The sequence below is a fragment of the Mustela nigripes genome, chromosome 6 (assembly GCF_022355385.1).
Source record: "Mustela nigripes isolate SB6536 chromosome 6, MUSNIG.SB6536, whole genome shotgun sequence".
In the NCBI taxonomy this organism is placed as follows: domain Eukaryota; kingdom Metazoa; phylum Chordata; class Mammalia; order Carnivora; family Mustelidae; genus Mustela; species Mustela nigripes.
The window spans coordinates 17,596,993-17,615,634 of NC_081562.1; the positions used below are offsets into that span (position 1 = coordinate 17,596,993).

General features: G+C 44.0%; 1 protein-coding gene across 1 annotated transcript in view; it reads right to left on the reverse strand.

Moving 5' to 3' along the window:
- The window catches only part of TDG (thymine DNA glycosylase), a 25,485-nt gene extending 9,783 nt beyond the window's left edge, over positions 1–15,702 (reverse strand). The window contains exons 1-3 of the mRNA XM_059402214.1: positions 15,484–15,702; positions 2,621–2,763; positions 561–802 (exon numbers count right to left, since the gene is read on the reverse strand). Of these exons, the coding sequence (XP_059258197.1) occupies positions 561–802; positions 2,621–2,763; positions 15,484–15,506 (408 nt within the window). The 5' untranslated portion in view covers positions 15,507–15,702. The remainder of the gene's footprint in view (positions 1–560; positions 803–2,620; positions 2,764–15,483) is intronic.
- Positions 15,703–18,642: the final 2,940 nt, after the last annotated feature.

Here is an 18,642-nt window from a genome sequence, read left to right on the forward strand (position 1 = left end):
ACGGCTCAGTGGGTTAAGCCGCTGCCTTCGGCTCAGGTCATGATCTCAGGGTCCTGGGATCAAGTCCTGCATCGGGCTCTCTGCTCAGCAGGGAGCCTGTTTCCTCCTCTCTCTCTCTGCCTGCCTCTCTGCCTACTTGTGATCTCTCTCTGTCAAATAAATAAATAAAATCTTAAAAAAAAAAAAATCAGTATTTTCATTTATAGAGAACTCATAGGTGTCATGCAATTGAAGCGAGCCACATGGATTATTTGATCTAACGGCAGCCCTGGGAGGGAGCTCCTATCCTCACCCCTGCTTCACCAGTAAGGAAACTGGTGACTAGGAAGGTTAAGGTTTGTCCAAGGTCATACTGATATGGCAGGATCGGAAACTGGACAGCCCCACTCTGGAGCCCATCCTCTTTAACACACCCATATAATAGAACCTCACAAAGGAGAATCCAAAAGGATTCTCCGATACGGTTCTTCTCAACAAAATGCTATTGGCAAGAATAGAAGTTAGGCAAAGTTAATCCACCAACGCTATTTATAAAACCATATGAGGATAAAAATCCTTACAATCACAATGTCCAGGTTGAAGGTCAAAATGTCTGGGAGGGTCTTGGTTAGAAGTTCAGCTTCTGAAACACCATTAAAACGGTCTACTTTTCTTTTCACTTTAAATGTGTCTGTAATTTTTTCTTGCTTTTCTTTTGATTTTGTGGACTTGCCAGATTTTTTGGCCTCAGCAGGCTTTTTGGGTTCTACTGGTTTTTTTGGTTCTGTTGCTCTGGGTTTTCTTTTCCTTCCTTTTGGAGTCTCTGAAACACAGTAATATCCAGAATGTAGATGTAGATGCAGAAAAGTGTAACTTATGAACATTAGGCAGCTTTCCCAGAAAAGTCACCCTATCAACTCTCTACTTTTCTATCTCCCAACCTCAGGCTCTTCTGCACTATCCTCCCCTTCCTGCCCCCTGGGACTGGGTTCAAGCAGCTCAAGCCCCACCCTCTTTCTTCTGTGAGCTGTTCTTGGGATAAAACATCCATAATAACTATAGACTGATTTTCCACATTCTCTTACCTGTCATCAGGGATACAAAGCAATTACACTATTTTATAGGAATTCTAAATGTAAATACATAAATAGTTTAATAAACAAATGAAAAAAATAAGTGGAAAAAGCAGGAGGAAGAGAAGCATTTTAACTCAACTTCCCCATAATTTCCAGCAATACAAAGCCTCAAATAGCTTGTGGACTTGCATTAGAGATTACGAGTGTATATTCTGTTCCACACACAGCCGAAGAGGTGGATTTAGAGGTGCTGAGGATGAAAACGCTGGGGTGAAAGTGTTTTTCAAAAGGCAAAAGCAGGATCTATCTTAGGACATAAAGCAGAGTCTCAATCTCAGCACTACTAACATCTGAGGTTGGGTGGTTTGGGGTTCTGGGGCGCTGTCCTGTATTTACAGAATGTTTAGCAGCACCTTGGCCTCTACACGTTAGCTGCCAGAAGCAGCTGCCGGTCACGACAGTCCAAGCTGTCTCCGCACAATGTCTCGTGTCCCCTGCAGGGTGGGGGTGGGGGGATGCTTGGTCAAGAACCACTGACCTAAAGTTACCCACAGAAAGGCTTGGTTTTCTTACCCTTAATTCTTTAACACCTCTCTCAATTGCTTGGGCCCCCTCCCCCACTCTACTACTGTTTGGCGGTTCCCTGATGCAGCCATGCGTCCTTCTTCCCTCTACTTCACTCTGATTTAGCCACTCCCTACGCCAAGGGATCTACTGTGCGGCAAGAGGAAAGTCAAGGCCAGAGGTATCTCCAAGGCAATGGAGTCAGGTGTGTTTCTGCAGTCATCAACTGAAGCTCTGAGCCCATTTCTCATGCAGTACTGCCAGCCTGGAGAAAACCATTACCTTCTCTCCATCCCCTCAGGTGCTCCTTATTTCGTCCCCACATTATTTGGTCTTGAATGCACTTTTTGCCTCCAAATTCTGCCAAACTCCCTAATATCCACTCTATCCTCTACAATATTTCTGGGCTTTTAGAATGTCAGTCTACGTAAGTCACCCTCTGCTTACATTCTCTCAAAGATCCCGACTGCCTTAGGACAGAATATACATTCTTCAGGTTATAAGCCTCATCGCTTACTATTTTTTGGCTAAATACCAGATGCCAGTGATCAATCACCACTTTCCAACAGTCATGCTTCTTCACATTTGTGCTTTTGCAGACACCGTTTCCTAAGTCTGGAATTTCCCCAGCCCATTCTTTCTGGGGAGAAAGTCTCCTCACCCCTGGCTTCCCGAGCTCGGGGAAGCTCACCTCTGAGCCTCAGTCAGAGTTAGGAGTCAACCCTGTGAGCTCTCACAGCATCTTGTGCCCCTCTGCACCCTTGTGTCCTGAAGTTTAACACGTGTTTACTTATTATTTTCTCCTAAAAGATTATGAGGTATTTGAGGACAGGATCCAAGTTCTTTTCTTCCCTCAAACCTATCACAGTGCCTGGCACATACTTAAAAAGTGGTTAAAAATTTTAACACTAAAATAAAACTAAAATTCATCATTAAATCCTTTTTTACATAAGTTAGCTCATCGAACAGCTAATTTTCTATGCTGCCCTGATGAAAACTACCTTGCACAGGTTCCTGAGCAGGAGCGGGGTCTGGAACTTCTGCTGGCATGTGCTGTTCGCTCACCACGGCCCCATCAGGAGCTTCAGCCATCATGTGTTGAAATGGGAACGTATAAAAAGCTTGAGCTTGCTGAAGGGAATAGCTGAAAGAACAATAATATAAAATATGACAATCAAGTTACCCAACTAGAAGTTTAACCAATCAGTAGTAAAAAAAAAAAAAAAAACCTCAGGATCCAAACACTTCGTAAATCATACTGTGATATTTGGAGTTGACAACAGGGGCAAAGGGAGAAGGAATATCTGTTCCCACATGCGCACATTCACCCAATTTCTACTTTGTGCCTGCTAGCCAAACATTAATGAACTCTCCCACTGTTTAATGACAAGGTGTGTCATCAATAAAACTTACCAGTCCTGTCAAGTCAGCCTCTGCTTTCTCTGAAATGAGATCATGGGAATTTTATAGCAGAGTAACTTAAAAGGCAGAACAGTTCATACAGGATTAAAGTGTCCATAAAAATAATTTGTGTCTCTATCTTCAGATTTATTCCTTTTGTCACAAAGATCCCCTCCAATCTAACCCTCACCCAGCTTTACTGATACACTATTGACATAAAACTTTGTATGAAATAAAGGCATATCATGTGTTGATTTGATACATGTATTACAAATGATTACTAACACAGTCTTAGCTAATATCTGCATCATGTCAAACAATTACCATTTCTTTTTTGCAGAGAACACTGAAGATCTGCTCTCTTAGCAACTTTCAAGGATACAGTATAGTATTATTAGCTATAATTACCACGATGTACATTAGATTCCCAGGTCTTGGTAATTTTTTCACTCTTCGACCAACATCTCCTCATTCCTGCCTTCCCTCCAGTCTAACTTAAGGTTCTCTATTGGTTTATCCGCCTGCTTAATGACTTATTCATTGGACCTGTTTTTAAGTTGCTGCTGGGTTTTTGCCAATAGATTAGGACTAGAAATGGATATTCTGTATATATTTGTGAATTTATGGAAAAAAACACTTTAAGTCTCTTTTCTGAACATTTTTCAGACTTTGTTGCAAATATTCATTTCAATATAAGGAACACAGGCCTTCACAGAAAACAACTGCCAAAAAAGTACTTTTTTTTTTTTTTTAAAGATTTTATCCATATGACAGAGAGAGATCACGAGTAGAGAGAGAGAGAGAGAGGAAGGAGCAGGCTCCCTGCCTAGCAGAAAGCCGGATGCGGGACTCGATCTTAGGACTCTGAGATCATGACCTGAGCTGAAGGCAGAGGCTTAACCCACGGAGCCACCCAGGCAGCCCCAAAAAAGTACTTTCAATGACTCTAAACCATTATCTCAAACTGCTGCCCCTCAGCATAAAGCCAGAGAAGTAAACACACAAGCTACAGCTGATGCCATTAAATACACAGTGGGAAGGAGAACACTAGGAATTAAAATGGGTAAGTATCATTTACCATTTGGAGAGAAAAGTCATGTTTTCTGTGGTGAACTACTCACTTATTAGTCACAGAGAAAGAAAAGTGGAAGCTCAGAAAGGCAAACTAGTACAATCTAAATGGGTGAACTTTATAGTATATAATTTGTTTCTTAATAAAATGGCTGTAATAAGCTTAAATGGCCGAGGCAGGCACAGGGTAAGAGACTACTAGGGCAGCTGGGCTAGGGTGCGGGGTGCTCAGAGACATGCAGGGGCCAAACCCTGTGAACAAACCACTGGAGAGGAATTTTAGCTTCAAGCTATCTTTAAGGGGAAGCTGCTAAAGAAAGGGTTAAGCATTAGAAAGATATTTCACTACATCTTAAATTTTTTTTTTTTTTTTTAAAGATTTTATTTATTTATTTGACAGAGAGAAATTACAAGTACACTGAGAGGCAGGCAGAGAGAGAGAGAAGGAAGCAGGCTCCCTGCTGAGCAGAGAGCCCGATGCGGGACTCGATCCCAGGACCCTGAGATCATGACCTGAGCTGAAGGCAGCGGCTTAACCCACTGAGCCACACATCTTAAATTTTTTTTAGATACATTGTTTTCAATTATGTAAAAAAAAAAAACAGACACAGCAATGCAGTAAACCTTAGTACATTAACATGAGAAAACTCTATGCAGGAAAATTATATTTACTGAGATTTGTAAAAGCACAGAAAATGTTTAATGTAGACTTTAAAGTAGAAAAGACAGTACTGTAACCTAAGGCTGCACATCCGGAAACTATGTAGACAAGTCCCTGAAGCTCAAATATGAAAAAGGAAGAGAAGTGCTTAAATCGTGCTTGGTACAAAGTAAAACGCCACCCCCCTTTTCTTTAATAATAGTCATAGCTCTTTTTGATAAATTGTAAAAACATTAGTTGTTCAGTGTTGATGACATAAATACTGTAATGAAGGCGTGGATACTGCTAGGTTACATCACGAGATCTTGTTTAGTGACCCTTCGGAAATGCCAGTGAGAGGAACTGTAAATTCTGATTGTGGCCAGAAGCAGTTTCCTAAGATGTGAGCAGCCCTGTTCAGCTGGAATGCATAAAAGTAAAGACATACGGTGATAATAAGTGAGTGGCCAAAAGAATGTACGATGTCTGTTCTTAGTCTGTCACACCGAAGGGAGGGCAAACTTCTACCCTTCTCCCTTGTTTCTTGCTACCACTCTCGAGTCTCACAGATGTGTCCCATTTCGAGCACCTCACAAAGTCCAAACTTGAACTACTTAATTTAGGAAAACACTACATTACAAAAGGATCCTGAACTTTAAAAAATAAATTTCCAAAACCTGGTTCCTTTTGCATATTTAGGGGTCATTAAATTCTGAAGCTCAGAATCTGAAAATTAAAATTTTAGAAATCAACTGGCTAAAAAAAAGTGAAAAAAAAGAAAAAAAATCTGAAGTTTGATTTTATAGATAGAGATCAATTTTGAAAGAAACTGAGAAACTTAACATTAATATCAGTATGTCCCTTAACCTTTCTAAAAATGATCCCTGGTAACTTCACAGTAAGTTAAATAAGAAATAGAAAATAAATAAATAAGAAATAAAAAATAAAGCTATGAAAAATATGATGTATAAGTTCTAAGGTAATACACTATCTTTGAGTGGTTGAGTATCTCTGAGTCTCAACAGCTTCCTCACAGAACAAAAGGAAAGAGTGCATCACAGCATTTTTTTTTTCTTAAAGATTTTATTTATTTGACAAAGAGAGATCACAAGTAGGCAGAGAGGCAAGCAGAGGGAGAGAGAGGAGGAAGCAGGCTCCCTGCTGAGCAGAGAGCCCAATGTGGGACTCGATTCCAGAACCCTGAGATCATGACCTGAGCTAAAGGTAGAGGCTTAACCCACTGAGCCACCCAGGTGCTCCTCACAGCATTCTTATTATTTGGCAGAAGCAAGCAATACATCTGTACAAAAGCCTTCAAGAACTTCAAAGCTAGAAAACTAGAGTTCTCCAGTAATAGTTTTATCTGTAAGCAGCATAAATCTATCTAACCGTAATCTAAAAATACTTAATACATTTATTGTATTTATATATGATTGCCACTTGATTAACTCAGAATTGTGCAAAATTTAGGAAGCATCATTTTCTCTATGTGAGTGATGGCAACAGAAGAGCACCTGGTCAAGTCACTCATCCTCTCAGGACCATGAAAATGATTTCTACATATAGAGACAACGTACAGAAAACAGGACTAAATCTGTCTGGACTCTGAACTGACCCCAAAGAGTTTTTAGTTTCCGTACCTCCTTCATATCAAATTTCTGAGCATGAGGGATGATCTTATTTCCTTTGCTCACTTTTCTTCCCTACCATCTGTCCCCACACCTCTGTACCCCTCCTTTGCCTGCACCTAACGCCCCTCCTCTCCCAGCCTCCATTCACACCCCCTTCTCTTGACCATCAGTGCTCAAAGCACTTGTTTTTATAGCCATCTGAAGTTGCCACCCTGTGCATTTTCCTGACAAACTGCATATTTCCCGAAAGTCTTTCTCAAAACACCCACACAGAGGACCGAGGAATCCAGTTAATTCAGGTTTTGCTGTACTTGAAAAATTCTCAAATTTTCTCTAAAACAAACTCCAACTTCTTTAATCGTTTGTTATTTTCCACTATTTTTTTTTTAAAAAGATTATTTATTTATTTATTTGACAGAGAGAGAGAGAGATCACAAGTAGGCAGAGAGGCAGGCAGATAGAGAGAGAGAGGAGGAAGCAGGCTCCCTGCGGAGCAGAGAGCCCAATGTGGGACTCGATCTCAGGACCCTGGGATCATGACCTGAGATGAAGGCAGAGGCTTAACCCACTGAGCCACCCAGGTGCGCCCCTCCACTATTTTTTTTATCTCACACACACACACACACACACACACACACACCACACACACACACACACACACACACACACACAGAGCACACAAGCACAAGGAGGGGGAGCAGCAGGCAGAGGGAGAAGCAGACTCCCTGCTGAGCAAGGAGCCCGACATGAGGCTCGATCCCAGGGATCAAGACCTGAGCTGAAGGCAGACACTTACCCAGGTGCCCCATTTTCCACTATTTTAAAGATTTCTGTTGCTCTTTTTTAAATACATTTGTCTTAGTCCCTTGGGCTGATATAACAGAATACCATAAACTGGGTGGCTTATGAAAAACAATTTTTAGGGGCACCCGGGTGGCTCATTCAGTTAAGTGCCCTTCTCTTGGTTTCAGTTCAGGTCATGATCTCAGGGTCATGAGATCCAGCCCTGTGTTGGGCTCTGCAATGGGCATGGAGCCTGTTTGGGATTCTCTCTCTCACTCCCTCTATCCCTCCCCTTTCTCGCTCTCTAAAAAAAAACAAAAACAAAAACAAAAAGCATTTTTTACTTACTACATTTCAGGAGGCTGGAAAGTCCAAGCTCAAGGCACCGGCAGATTTACTGTCTTTTGAGAGTCTGCTTCCTGTTCATATGGGTTCCCTTCTCACTACATCCTTACAGAATGGAAGAGGTAAGAGAGGTCTCTCTGAGACCTCTTTTATAAGGGCCCTAATCCCATTCAGGAGGGCTAGTTTTCAACATACGAATTTTGAAAGGACAGTCTATAGCAGTATTTTATTTTCATTTAAAATCATCATACACAACACTGAATAATTACAAAATAACAATCAATTAAATAATCCAAATGCTCAACTAAAGGGAACTAGTTATATAAACCATGATCAAACACCACCGTAACTATTTAAAGTCTACATTTAACACTGCAAAGCAGAAGGCAGCTCTCTCGGGTCCCCTCCCTCTTTGGGGAAGGGCTCTGTACTATCACTTTGCCATCGCTCAATAAACCTTGCTTTGCTGCCCACCTCTCTGACTGGTCTACCCTTTCATTCTTCAAAGTGGTGTGACCTAGAACTGTGGGCACAGACGGAGAAAAAAATTCTGTGACATTTATGGGGGCTCATCTGGGATGTCCACCATCGTTAAGGACAGCTAACTGTAAGTCATGGGCAGCAAGCCTCTCTCTCTTTCTCCCAATTTTGTTTGTTGAAACAATGTGCACCTGTCAGCCATGTAAGAGCCATTAGCATGGTTGCCATTCTCAAGTCTTGGGTGACAGGCTCTCTGGGCTCCTTCCCAACTGATTCCCCAACAGAGGCTGGGAATGGTGGTTTGGTAAGGACTCAGAACACCTTTCGGTGCAGATCACTGGATGTGAGGGACCCAGGAAAAACCTAGCAGCAGCTGAAGGGCCTGACCAGCTACCCTTTGGTGGCCATCAGAGGGACATGGCTCCTTACTTGCCCATCCCAGCATCTAGAGCGAAACTTCCCCACTACTGTTTTCTTGGCTGATTCCTCCCCCAAGAAAACGAGTGGGAAAGCCCAGGATGGTGCCCCCCACATTCTTTGGAGAGTGGTTCAGGTGACCTCCAAGGGATCTCACTCACAATTCCCTGTTACAATGAGGGACAGTCTCCTGTTTCTGACCCCTCCTATCCTGGGCATTACTAGGACACCCCTCGAACTGGCTATACCACCTCTGTGAAGGAATGGCCAAGCAGGGCAAAAAACTAAGATCTAAGGGATCTCCCAACTTTTCCACTCCACAAGGGTTATCTGAGGTGGATTTCCTCTCCCTGAATGCCCCATATCTTGTCCCTCCATATGGCTATGCCGCACAAAACAATTCTACTTAAAGAAATCTAGTGTATCCATTGACTTTTTTTTTTTTTTAAGATTTTATTTATTTATTTGACAGACAGAGATCACAAGTAGGCAGAGCAGCAGGCAGAGATACAGGGGGAAGCAGGCTCCCTGCTGAGCAGAGAGCCCCATGTGGGGCTCGATCCCAGGACCCTGGGATCATGACCTGAGCCGAAGGCAGAGGCTTAACCCACTGAGCCACCCAGGCACCCCATCCATTGACTTCTAAGGGAGTCTTAAGGGTAGGGAAACCAGGGTCCCTCTCAGGAGGTAGGACAAGCCTGAGTAAGCATGACTACCCTCGCAGAGAGGACAGGGGCTCTGGCTGTCAGTTGCAGGAGCACCTAGGGCCACACATCAGGAAAAGATGAGAAGGAACTGAGGTGGGAGACCTTTTCTTCTCTTCCCAAGTCTTCCTGATCAACTGTAAGAAACTGAAGTAAGGGATGAATTTTCCTCTCTTCTTGTACATGGGTAATTCCCTGACCAGACCCTTATTCCTTTAGAGTCCCTTCCTGGCATTATAGGCTAAAGGAAGAGTATCAGACCTGTAAATCACTCAATATCACTTACTTGGATGCTTTCCTGGTTTGCAATGGACAGAGTCAACTCCTTTGTTTTATTCGGGGCTCGGCCACAATACAAGTGGGAGGATGAGACATGGCCCCCTGAGGACCACGTTTTCCTGGTTTTAAATGGGAAAAAGGCAGCTCATTTTCTTTTTGTTTTGATCTCAGCAATGTAAGATTAATCCCAGCCTCCTGGCTACTTTTTACCAGACCTCCTTGACCACTCCAGTTGGGCACCTGGGGGGGTGGGACTGGAACAAAGGAATACCACAACCACGCCAAAAGTAGAGAGGCCAACCGAGTCTGCAGGGGAATCTCACCCCTGACTCCATCCTTCGTACGGTAAGATCAGGCCCCCTTACCTTTCCTGTCCTGTCCTGGAACCCCTTTTGGTGCTTGAGGGCTTTACCCTCTGCAAGAACAGTAGTGCTTGAAGGGGGACCAAGGGAAGGTGCTGCTACGGACCTGAGGTGAAGGGGGACCTCAAAGTTTTCTGAAGTTCGATGTAATGCTTCTGTTAAATCAGACCCTCTCTGAAGCAGGAAAACGTGAGGTTCTGAAAGATACAGGGATCGAGGGATGGGAGAGCCTACGGGTGGCTTCAGTGTCCAACTGGAGCCCAGGCTCTACCTCAAGACCCCAACTGGGATCCTCTCAAGACTGTAATTAGAACCTTAACAATCCTCTTGGAAACTGGCACTGCTATTACTTCCAAGCCTGCATCCTAGAGGGACTGAGCAGTACATGGGGGCTTCTCCCTCATTCATTTCCTGGGTTAATGGCTATAATTGGAGTCAACTGTGGTCCGTTTACCTCAGGACGGAGACTTTAAGGAATATTCCCAAGCAGCTGCCGAAACTCACTCTGTTTCAGGGAAATCCCCGACTTCTCCGGCCTGACATGGACTGCATATTTCCACTTCAGTGGGAAAAACATGGTGTCTGCCCGTGTGACCAAGCCGAGGAGGCATAAAACCTGGAATGATTCTACCTAGATTTGCTGAAGGTGAAATAAACTCGCATTAAAATGGTGGTTCTCAAAGTTTATGGTAATTATTAAGAAACTTCTGCTTGGATAACAAATGGGATTACATCTAGGTCTTTTCCAAATAGGATAAAGTGCTAAAGCATGATTACCAGACATAGGTTTGTGCTTTTAAAGGATATTTAAGGGACTGTTAGAAAAAAAAAAATGGTGATTAATCTTCTCTGTCTCAAAATTTTCATGGGCAATTGTTAAGGTAGCTTTCAGTCTCTGGGAAAGGATATCTGGGTCTATTGGTAAATTAACTATCAGCCCAAACTCACAGAGAAAACCCTATAGTTTTCTCAGATTGAGAGAGGCTCTCATTAAATACACAGCTGTCTCCCCCGGTTCTCCTGAGGCCAAGATCATTCTTAAAGCCCAGATATTCCGGGGCAAAAAATGTAAAAGTTGGCTGTTGGCCCCGAGGGGACCCTAGAAGAGCTCTAACAAGTTGTAGCGGGTCTTTTACAGTGGGACCAAGAGAAGAGTGAGGAACAGAAACTAAAGAGGCTTTGGTCACAGCCTTGCAGGCCGTTGCCAGCTTGGCTGCCCAAGGCTCTGACACGAAATGCCGTCTCTGTGGTCGCCTGGGATACTGGAAGTGAGAATGCCCCCATGGCAAAAACCACTGCCCTGTAACCACTTGTGCAGGGCGGCACTGGAAATCTGACGGCCCTCGGGACTTCAGTCCTGAGCAAAGGCTCAGGTGGCCAGCGCCCTGACTGGGACTGATGGGGCCTGGGGCTCCACGTGGTGGCTCCTCCAAAACAGCTCACCAGAGGGAGCCCAGAGCCTCAGGTAATTCTGGAAATGGAAAAACCAGTTGCTTTCCTTCTTGATACTGGAGCTACCTTTTCTGTTTTACTCGCCAACCTGGGTCAATTGTTCAACTGCAGTATTATCATTAAGGGCATCACTGGGTGACCCATATGCCAGATTTTTTCTCACCCTCTGGGACATACCAAGGGGGATCTAATATCCTCTCACTCTTAATGCCTGAAAGCCCTGCACTTCCCTTAGGTAGATATATTAGGTCCCATATTTATAGCCCCTGGGTAGACTAGCTATTGCCTCCCCTTAATAGAGGCTGATATTAATCCCCAGATCTGGGCAACTCAAGCTGAGGTGGGTCAGGCTTTAACACCAGGGTCCATTCCCACACACCTTATGGACCGCACAACTCTCCCTTGTCAGAAAGGTTTTTTGGGCCCTAACAGGACACTGTCGCTCGTGGATACCAGGAAAAAAACAGGAAAAAAATCATGTCCCCCTCTAAATTTGAAGCCTAGATTCACCATTCCAAAGTCAAACCCTGGTCCCCAATGGGGCCTAACAACAAGGAACTGAAATCCCTCCGTGAACCCAGAGAGAACCTCAAAGTAGTCTTGAAGAGACAGGAAACAGGTAAGTCTTCTTAACTGCTACTTTCCCCATTCCCCATCAAAATCATAATCCTTACTGCATTCCTTTTGCCTGTCCTCTCCCCATAGTATGTGGGGTTCACTAAACTCCAAATTGGGGTTCAGATGGAACCTCATATGGAGGTCAAACCAGGTATCTACAGGGGCCCCTTGATAGATCGGGACGAGAAGAACCCTGACTGTTGCTCCATCCAACGCCCCTGATGAGCAGGAAGTAGCTACGACTGGTCGTCACCCTTCTTCCGCAACAGCAGTTAGGGTTACCTCTCGGGAGGGGGGAATGATGAAGGATAGTTGGAAGGCAGGCAGGCAGGGACAACGGAAACTGCAAGACTTAGAAATTCGGGTGACAACCCTCCCAGGTCCCCTCCCTCCCTGGGAGATTTGTACCATCACTTTGCTATCTCTCAGTAACCCTTGCTCTGCTGCCCACCACCACCACCACCAAAAAAAAAATACTGTAAAGCAGAAGTGTGCGTATTCACCATGCATTACTGCATACGTGCTGTACACAATCTAACAGAAACTATAAACACGAAGATTTAGAACAAGCCAGATCCTCAATTCATCCAACTGTTCTTCATACAGTATGATTCCAAACTTCTTCACCATTTTCTCATTTCCTGGTGCTCGGAATCAAACAAAATAAAAATGCTCCAGATACAACCTCATCATAACCTGAAACTGAACAGGGCTATCGACTTCCTCATTCTGGAGTCCTACTGCGGACTCCACATTAGCTTTACGGGCACCCACGTTATACTGCTGACTCATACGGAGTTTATCATCAATGAAAACTGCCCTTTTCTCACCTCTCCCTTGCATCACTGATTTTTCAGCACCTAAGCACAGGATTGTGGCTCTTCTGGTAAAAAATGATTCACCACTGCAGTCATTAGGATTGATCTGGATTGACTATCAATTCCATAAGCCTCTCCCAGAGCTGGGTCATTCAGATTATATCAGCACCTTGAAGCTGTTAAATTGTTGAAAAGAACAAGTTGGGGTAGAACTACATGTTACATCAGTATAGACCTCTCTTCAGCCTCCCCTTGATAATTCCAGCAGTAAACTGGTTTTGTGATCTTGAGTTCACCTAACTGGATCGCCATCAGTCCATCTTCACCTTGCCCACAGAGAAGTGGTATATAGCACAGTTGTTAGGGAGGCAGACTTTGAGCCACATTGTCTGGGTTCAAATTTCAGCTCTGCCATTTACTACCTCAAGTTCCTTAACCTCTTTGTCCCAGTTTCCACATCTGTAAAATGGCAATAGTTGTACCTAATTCACTGGTTATGAGGATTAAATTAGTTAACACACACAAGACACTTAAAACTGCATAGTATATAGTAATTTTGCTCTAATAATAAAGATAGTGGGAGATGATTACATACTTTAGGTACCCTCTGTCATCACCCTCCTAAAGGTATCTAGTTCAGTATCATGATCCAAAAGGGAGTGAACCTAGCTAGCTTGGTATGTCCTACTTTTTCCTTGAAATTATACTGTAGCCTAGTGGTCACTGGTTCCTTTTAAATATGCTCAATAACCACTGAGAAGTAAAAATTTTATTTAGAATCAAAGTCATTAAATTAGAGGACTCTATCTTTGGAAGAAATGGGAACCCACGTGTTTATTTTCAGGCTTCAGACCCCTCTCCTGTTGTCTACAACTCTTAAAGATTAGCTGTAATCTAGCCTTTCATTTGAAATATAACTTATCTGGCCAGGAAATATGAGTTCTCTTAGAGCAGTGACGGTTCTCTTAAATGCTCTCATTAATCTTGTCTCTTAAAGACATTCATTCTGCCATTCCCAGCCTAATCATTTTCCTTTATCATTGAGATTAAAAAAAAAACCCCAAAATTAGAACCAAGTATTTGTTTTCTGTTATCTGCTAATATCCAGTGGACTAGGCAGAAAACCAAAACCTTTCTCACCCTTGTTGTTAATGCCTAACTAAAAAAAGTTCTTGGTTCCTCTAACATTTCTAGAAAGAATGATTTCATTTGAAGGTTATTCTTCCCAGTGTGTATTTTCAGTGGTCGATATCACATTTTTCCAGTCATTTTTGATTTGACATCCTACTTTCCATTTTTAGTAAATCTTTTCATGCTGGAGCTCATTAGAAACATAGTATCCTCTTCCTCCATTTTCCCTCTCTGGTTAGCCTTTAAATATTTGTTATGATACTACAACTATCTTTTTTTTTTTTTTTAAGAGTCCATATTAATGGAATTTTCTTTCAATTTGTTTTGAAATTAGTCTTCCCAAAGAAAGAAGTAAATTCATTATACCCAGTAATCCATTCTACTCCCTGATTAGCATAAACTCAAGACTGACAAAAACCCAATTTCTCAGGATTATCTGGAGCCCCCAGTCTTTTCAGAATCCCCAACAATAAAGTCCTTACACTACTAACACAAAATTCTCTTTATTTCCTGAGGTTGAAAACTTTGCAAGTCAAAATTTAAAATGGTCTATAACCCTGTGGATGAAGTTAAAACAGATTATAAGTCAATTTTGGGGTAAACTTCGTATCAGAGACCCATGACTTTGCTGGGAGACACTGAGCAAGGTCTTCTACTGTGTAACTCATTTGGTGGTAGACTTCACCCAGGTTTCAATTTTGATGTGAAGTAAGATCACAGAAGTAGGAGAGGGTTCCACAAGTTCTGGTGAATTCTTTAAATGTAAAGTTCTTCTGGGAAAGAAGTGCAGTATTTTAGGTCTGGATTTGACGAGCAAAGGCAGGATAAAGCCCACCCTTTGTCTACATATACCTTTCCTAAACTCTAAAGATTATTTCGGCGATCTGTTCCCTTCTACCTAACACAGATTCCCGGATACCGGAGACGCCCTATTCTACGGACACGAACAGACACAGAGAAGCGAAGTGTCTCGTCTAAGTTCAGGACCCATTAGCCACGGAGAGTCAGGAAAACTCATTAGGTCCAAAGGCATTTTTTTTTTTTTTCCAATGTAAGTCATCACTTTTTTCTTTTGAAGGACCCTGTTTCCCCAATTATTTTCCCATTTAGTTCTCTGCCGGGAGTTCAAGTCGCGAAACCTGTGCTCTGGCCAAATGTTCTCCCCACAGGTCATACTGAACGTAGATCCTGAGGGTCGTTCCCAAGACCACCAGAAAGCACCGAGGACTTCCTGGGAGTGTTAGTCACAGCCCAGAATTCAAGAGCCACAGTCCGGTGGTGTTATCTACCCTGCGGCCCCTCACGCGGCTTATAAAAACCTATGGGGGGAAAAAGCCACAATAAACCTACTAACTCTAAAATAAAAACTCCAGCAGCGACTCATGCGATACTCCCTCTTTATGGCTCTCCGCATAAGAGACGGCGGAGGGAAACGCGGACGACGACAGCAACGGAAGGGAAGTGTTAACTGGAAACGGCGGGCTGCTCACTACCGCGTTTGAAAGCCGCCCGGAAGCCGGAAAGGCCGGAAGAAGCGCTCAGGTGCTAGAGGGCCGCTTCCGAGCGGCGGGGGGGAAAGACTGGCCCGAGTGGGCCAGCGGTGCGCACGCGCAGCCCCGGCCTTTGTACTCGGGCCGCGGCTTTTAAAGACCCCTGCGTGCGTGCGCGCGCCCGCCGGCCAGTCGGCCGAGAGGGGCGCGGGGGGAGGGGCGGCGCTCCGCCCCGGCCTTACCTGCCCGCGTTCTCCGCTTCCATCCCCCGCTGCCGCTTTTGCTGGCGACTGCTCCTGCCGGGCAAGCGAACTACTGGTCTCCGTAGGAGCGCGGCGTACCGATGGCTGTACGACGATAACCGGAGGCTGGACACGATTGCCGGCAGAACTCGGACAGCGGCAGGCGCTCAAGCTCCTCCCCCGAGCTTCTAGTTACCGCCCCCTCCACCTCCGAGCTCCTACCCCCGCCCCCACCTTCGCGCGGCGCTTCCGTCCACTGGAAGCCAAATCCTACAGCCCGTGGTTGTCACGTGACACAGACAGCCCAATCATGTTCGCCTCCCTCTCGTTGGTTCTCCTGCTCGCCGCTTGGCCTTTCGGGAAGGGTGGAGGGAAAAAAAAAGGTGGGGTGAGGGGGCGCTCTGCTCACGTCAGCTTTTGTCCGCGGGGACTCTTGGGAGGTGGGAGGATCGGGAGGTGAGAGGGTGATACATTTTGGGGTGCTGTGTGGGTGGGACGGTTATGCGTATCAGCCTTATCCAGACCAGTCCACGTCAGTTTTTTCCCGATGAAAGAGTATTTTGCGTTGATTATCAGGTATCGATGATCAAAAGCGAGTTTGGGCGAATAAGAGACATCGCAGTCAGAAAACTTGGGAGTTGACGTCACGGTGCCTTCTTGGGCCTCAGTGTCCTCCTCCGTAAAATGAGGGTGACTGTAAAACTGCTTTGTAAAATGTAAAGCGTTACATGAGCCACTGTCTGCTTTAATTTGTGTATGTGAACATAATTTTTCAGGTGTATGATAGATGCCATTTAAGCACCATGGCTCCCTTATTATCTTACAGACTAGCCACTGCGTTTTATGTCTCAAATGGCTCTTAGAGCTAGTTTTTGTTTCGTTAGTGTTCAAGTTGTCACTGCTGTTTGACAAGGACTTTATCGGCTCACCCTTCCGGAGGGGCGCCCGGGTGGCTCAGTCAGTTAAGTGTCTGCCTGATGTTGGGGTCATGATCCCAGGGTCCTGGGATGGAGCCCTGGGTCTGGCTCCCTGGCTCCCCTCCCTGCTCAGAGGGCAGTCCGCTTCTCCCCCTACTCCCGCCCCTGCTCATGTTCTCTCTCAAATAAGTAAGCAAGTAAATAAATAAACTCTTAATGGAGATAGGCTTTTCTGTTGTCCTGTTTTGCATGATGAAAAACATGGCTGCTGTATTAATTTTTCCCAATTAGGCTGCAATAACAAATGACTACAAAATCTTGTTACTGGGGCGCTAGGTGCAAGAGCACCTGGCTCCGGGAGTCCCAGAGGGACCAGATTTGGTCACATACCACTGACAAAATCCAAAGGCAGAGAGAGAAATGGTGGTGAAACAATTTATTTCAGTGAAGTCAACACTGGGAAGACAGACTAAGTCCCAATGACTGTATCCAAACCGCCGAAAATACTTCTAGGTTTATCCAGGGAGAATGTGGAACAAAGGTCTGTGGGTAGGTGTAGGTGGGCCATAAAGGTCTGGTTGATCGTCGTCCCTAGGTCAGTCCTGCTAGGTGTTGCTTGCCCTATTGCTTGAGGGGTACTTTCGGTTCCCAACATGGGATGCATTACCTGCTGAGTCTTTAGCTGAGTTAAGAGATAAACTGGAAAGAAAATTTTAGTCATTTAGAAAATACAGACTGTGGTCAGAACGGAGGTAGTTGAAGGGCTCTTTCAATCTCAGTGGTTTACAGCAACCAAGATTTATTTCTCACTAATGTAACATGGACTGGGAACGACTATCGCTCCGTGCTTCATGTGTCTTCATTCTGGGATCCAGGAAAGGGCTTCTGTGAGTAAATCCAGAATGACTAATTTGTTTTATATCCATTGCTGAAATGAAACTTCCAATATTTTTCAACTTTTCAGAACTTTTATGGATGCTCTGTCCATTAGTAGGTACTGTTCAGAACCTGACTCATGGTGGGTGTCTGCTGAATATTTGTTGAATGAGCGAACACAGCCCATTCTCTAGCTCTCTTTCCAACCACTCAGGACCATAGTCCAGAAAAGTTTCCTGTAATGTTTTATTTATTGATTTGAGAGAGAGAGCATGTGCATGAGTGCGGGGAGGGGGAGGGTGGGGGAAGGACAGAGAGTCGGGGAGAGAGAATCTCAAGCAGACTCCCCTTAGTGTGGAGCCTGATGTGGGGCTGGCAGGCAGGGCCAGTTTCATGGGGGTGTGACCTGGTGCACACCAAAAGAATCCATAAAAGAGGAAATTAAAAATTGGACTTTGTTAAAATTAGAGCGTTCTGCTTTTCAAAAGATCATTAAAAATTAAAGACAAGCTATACACTGGGAGAAAATATTTGCAGATCATAATCTATCTGATCAAAGATCCATAATATATAGATGATTAAAATAATAAAAACCAATTAAAAAATGGATGAAAGATTGAACAGATACTTCACCAAAGAAAATACGAGCCTATAACAGTATTCTCGACATCATTAGTCATGAGACACTACTACCAACCTACCAGAGTGCCTAATGTGAGAAAGACTAACCAGACTAGGTATAGGAAGAGGATGGAGAGGAACTGGAAGTCTCAAAACTGCTGCTGGAAATTTGAACTGTATACCTACATTGGGAAATATCTTGGCAGTTTCTTAAATTATACACCCATCTACTACATGCTGCAGACGTTCAACTTCTAGGAAAGTATTCAATAGAAACGGAAGCATATGTTTACAGGCTCGTATGGGAGTCTTTTTAGTACGTTTCACTGTTTATAACAGCTTTATTCCTCTAAGTCCCAAACTGGAAACAACCAAAATGTCCACCAAAGGTGAATGGATACATCCATTGTGTTACAATTATACTCCGCAATAAAAAGTGAATGCAGTAAAAAGTGAATGCGTGCAGCGATGTGGATGAATCTCAAAATAATTGCGTTGCATGACATAAGCCGGACCAAGATGCTACATAGTGTATGGTATAATTCCATTTACATAACATTCTAGAAGATGCAAATTTATCTATCGTGACAGCAGATCCAGAGGAGACAACATGGGCAGAAGTAGAAAGCGGCACAGAGAAACTGGGTATGACCGAGATGTTAATTATTTTGCTTGTAGTAAGGGTTACACAGGTGTACACATGTCAAACCTCATCAATATATATATTTTAAATACGTCGTTGATG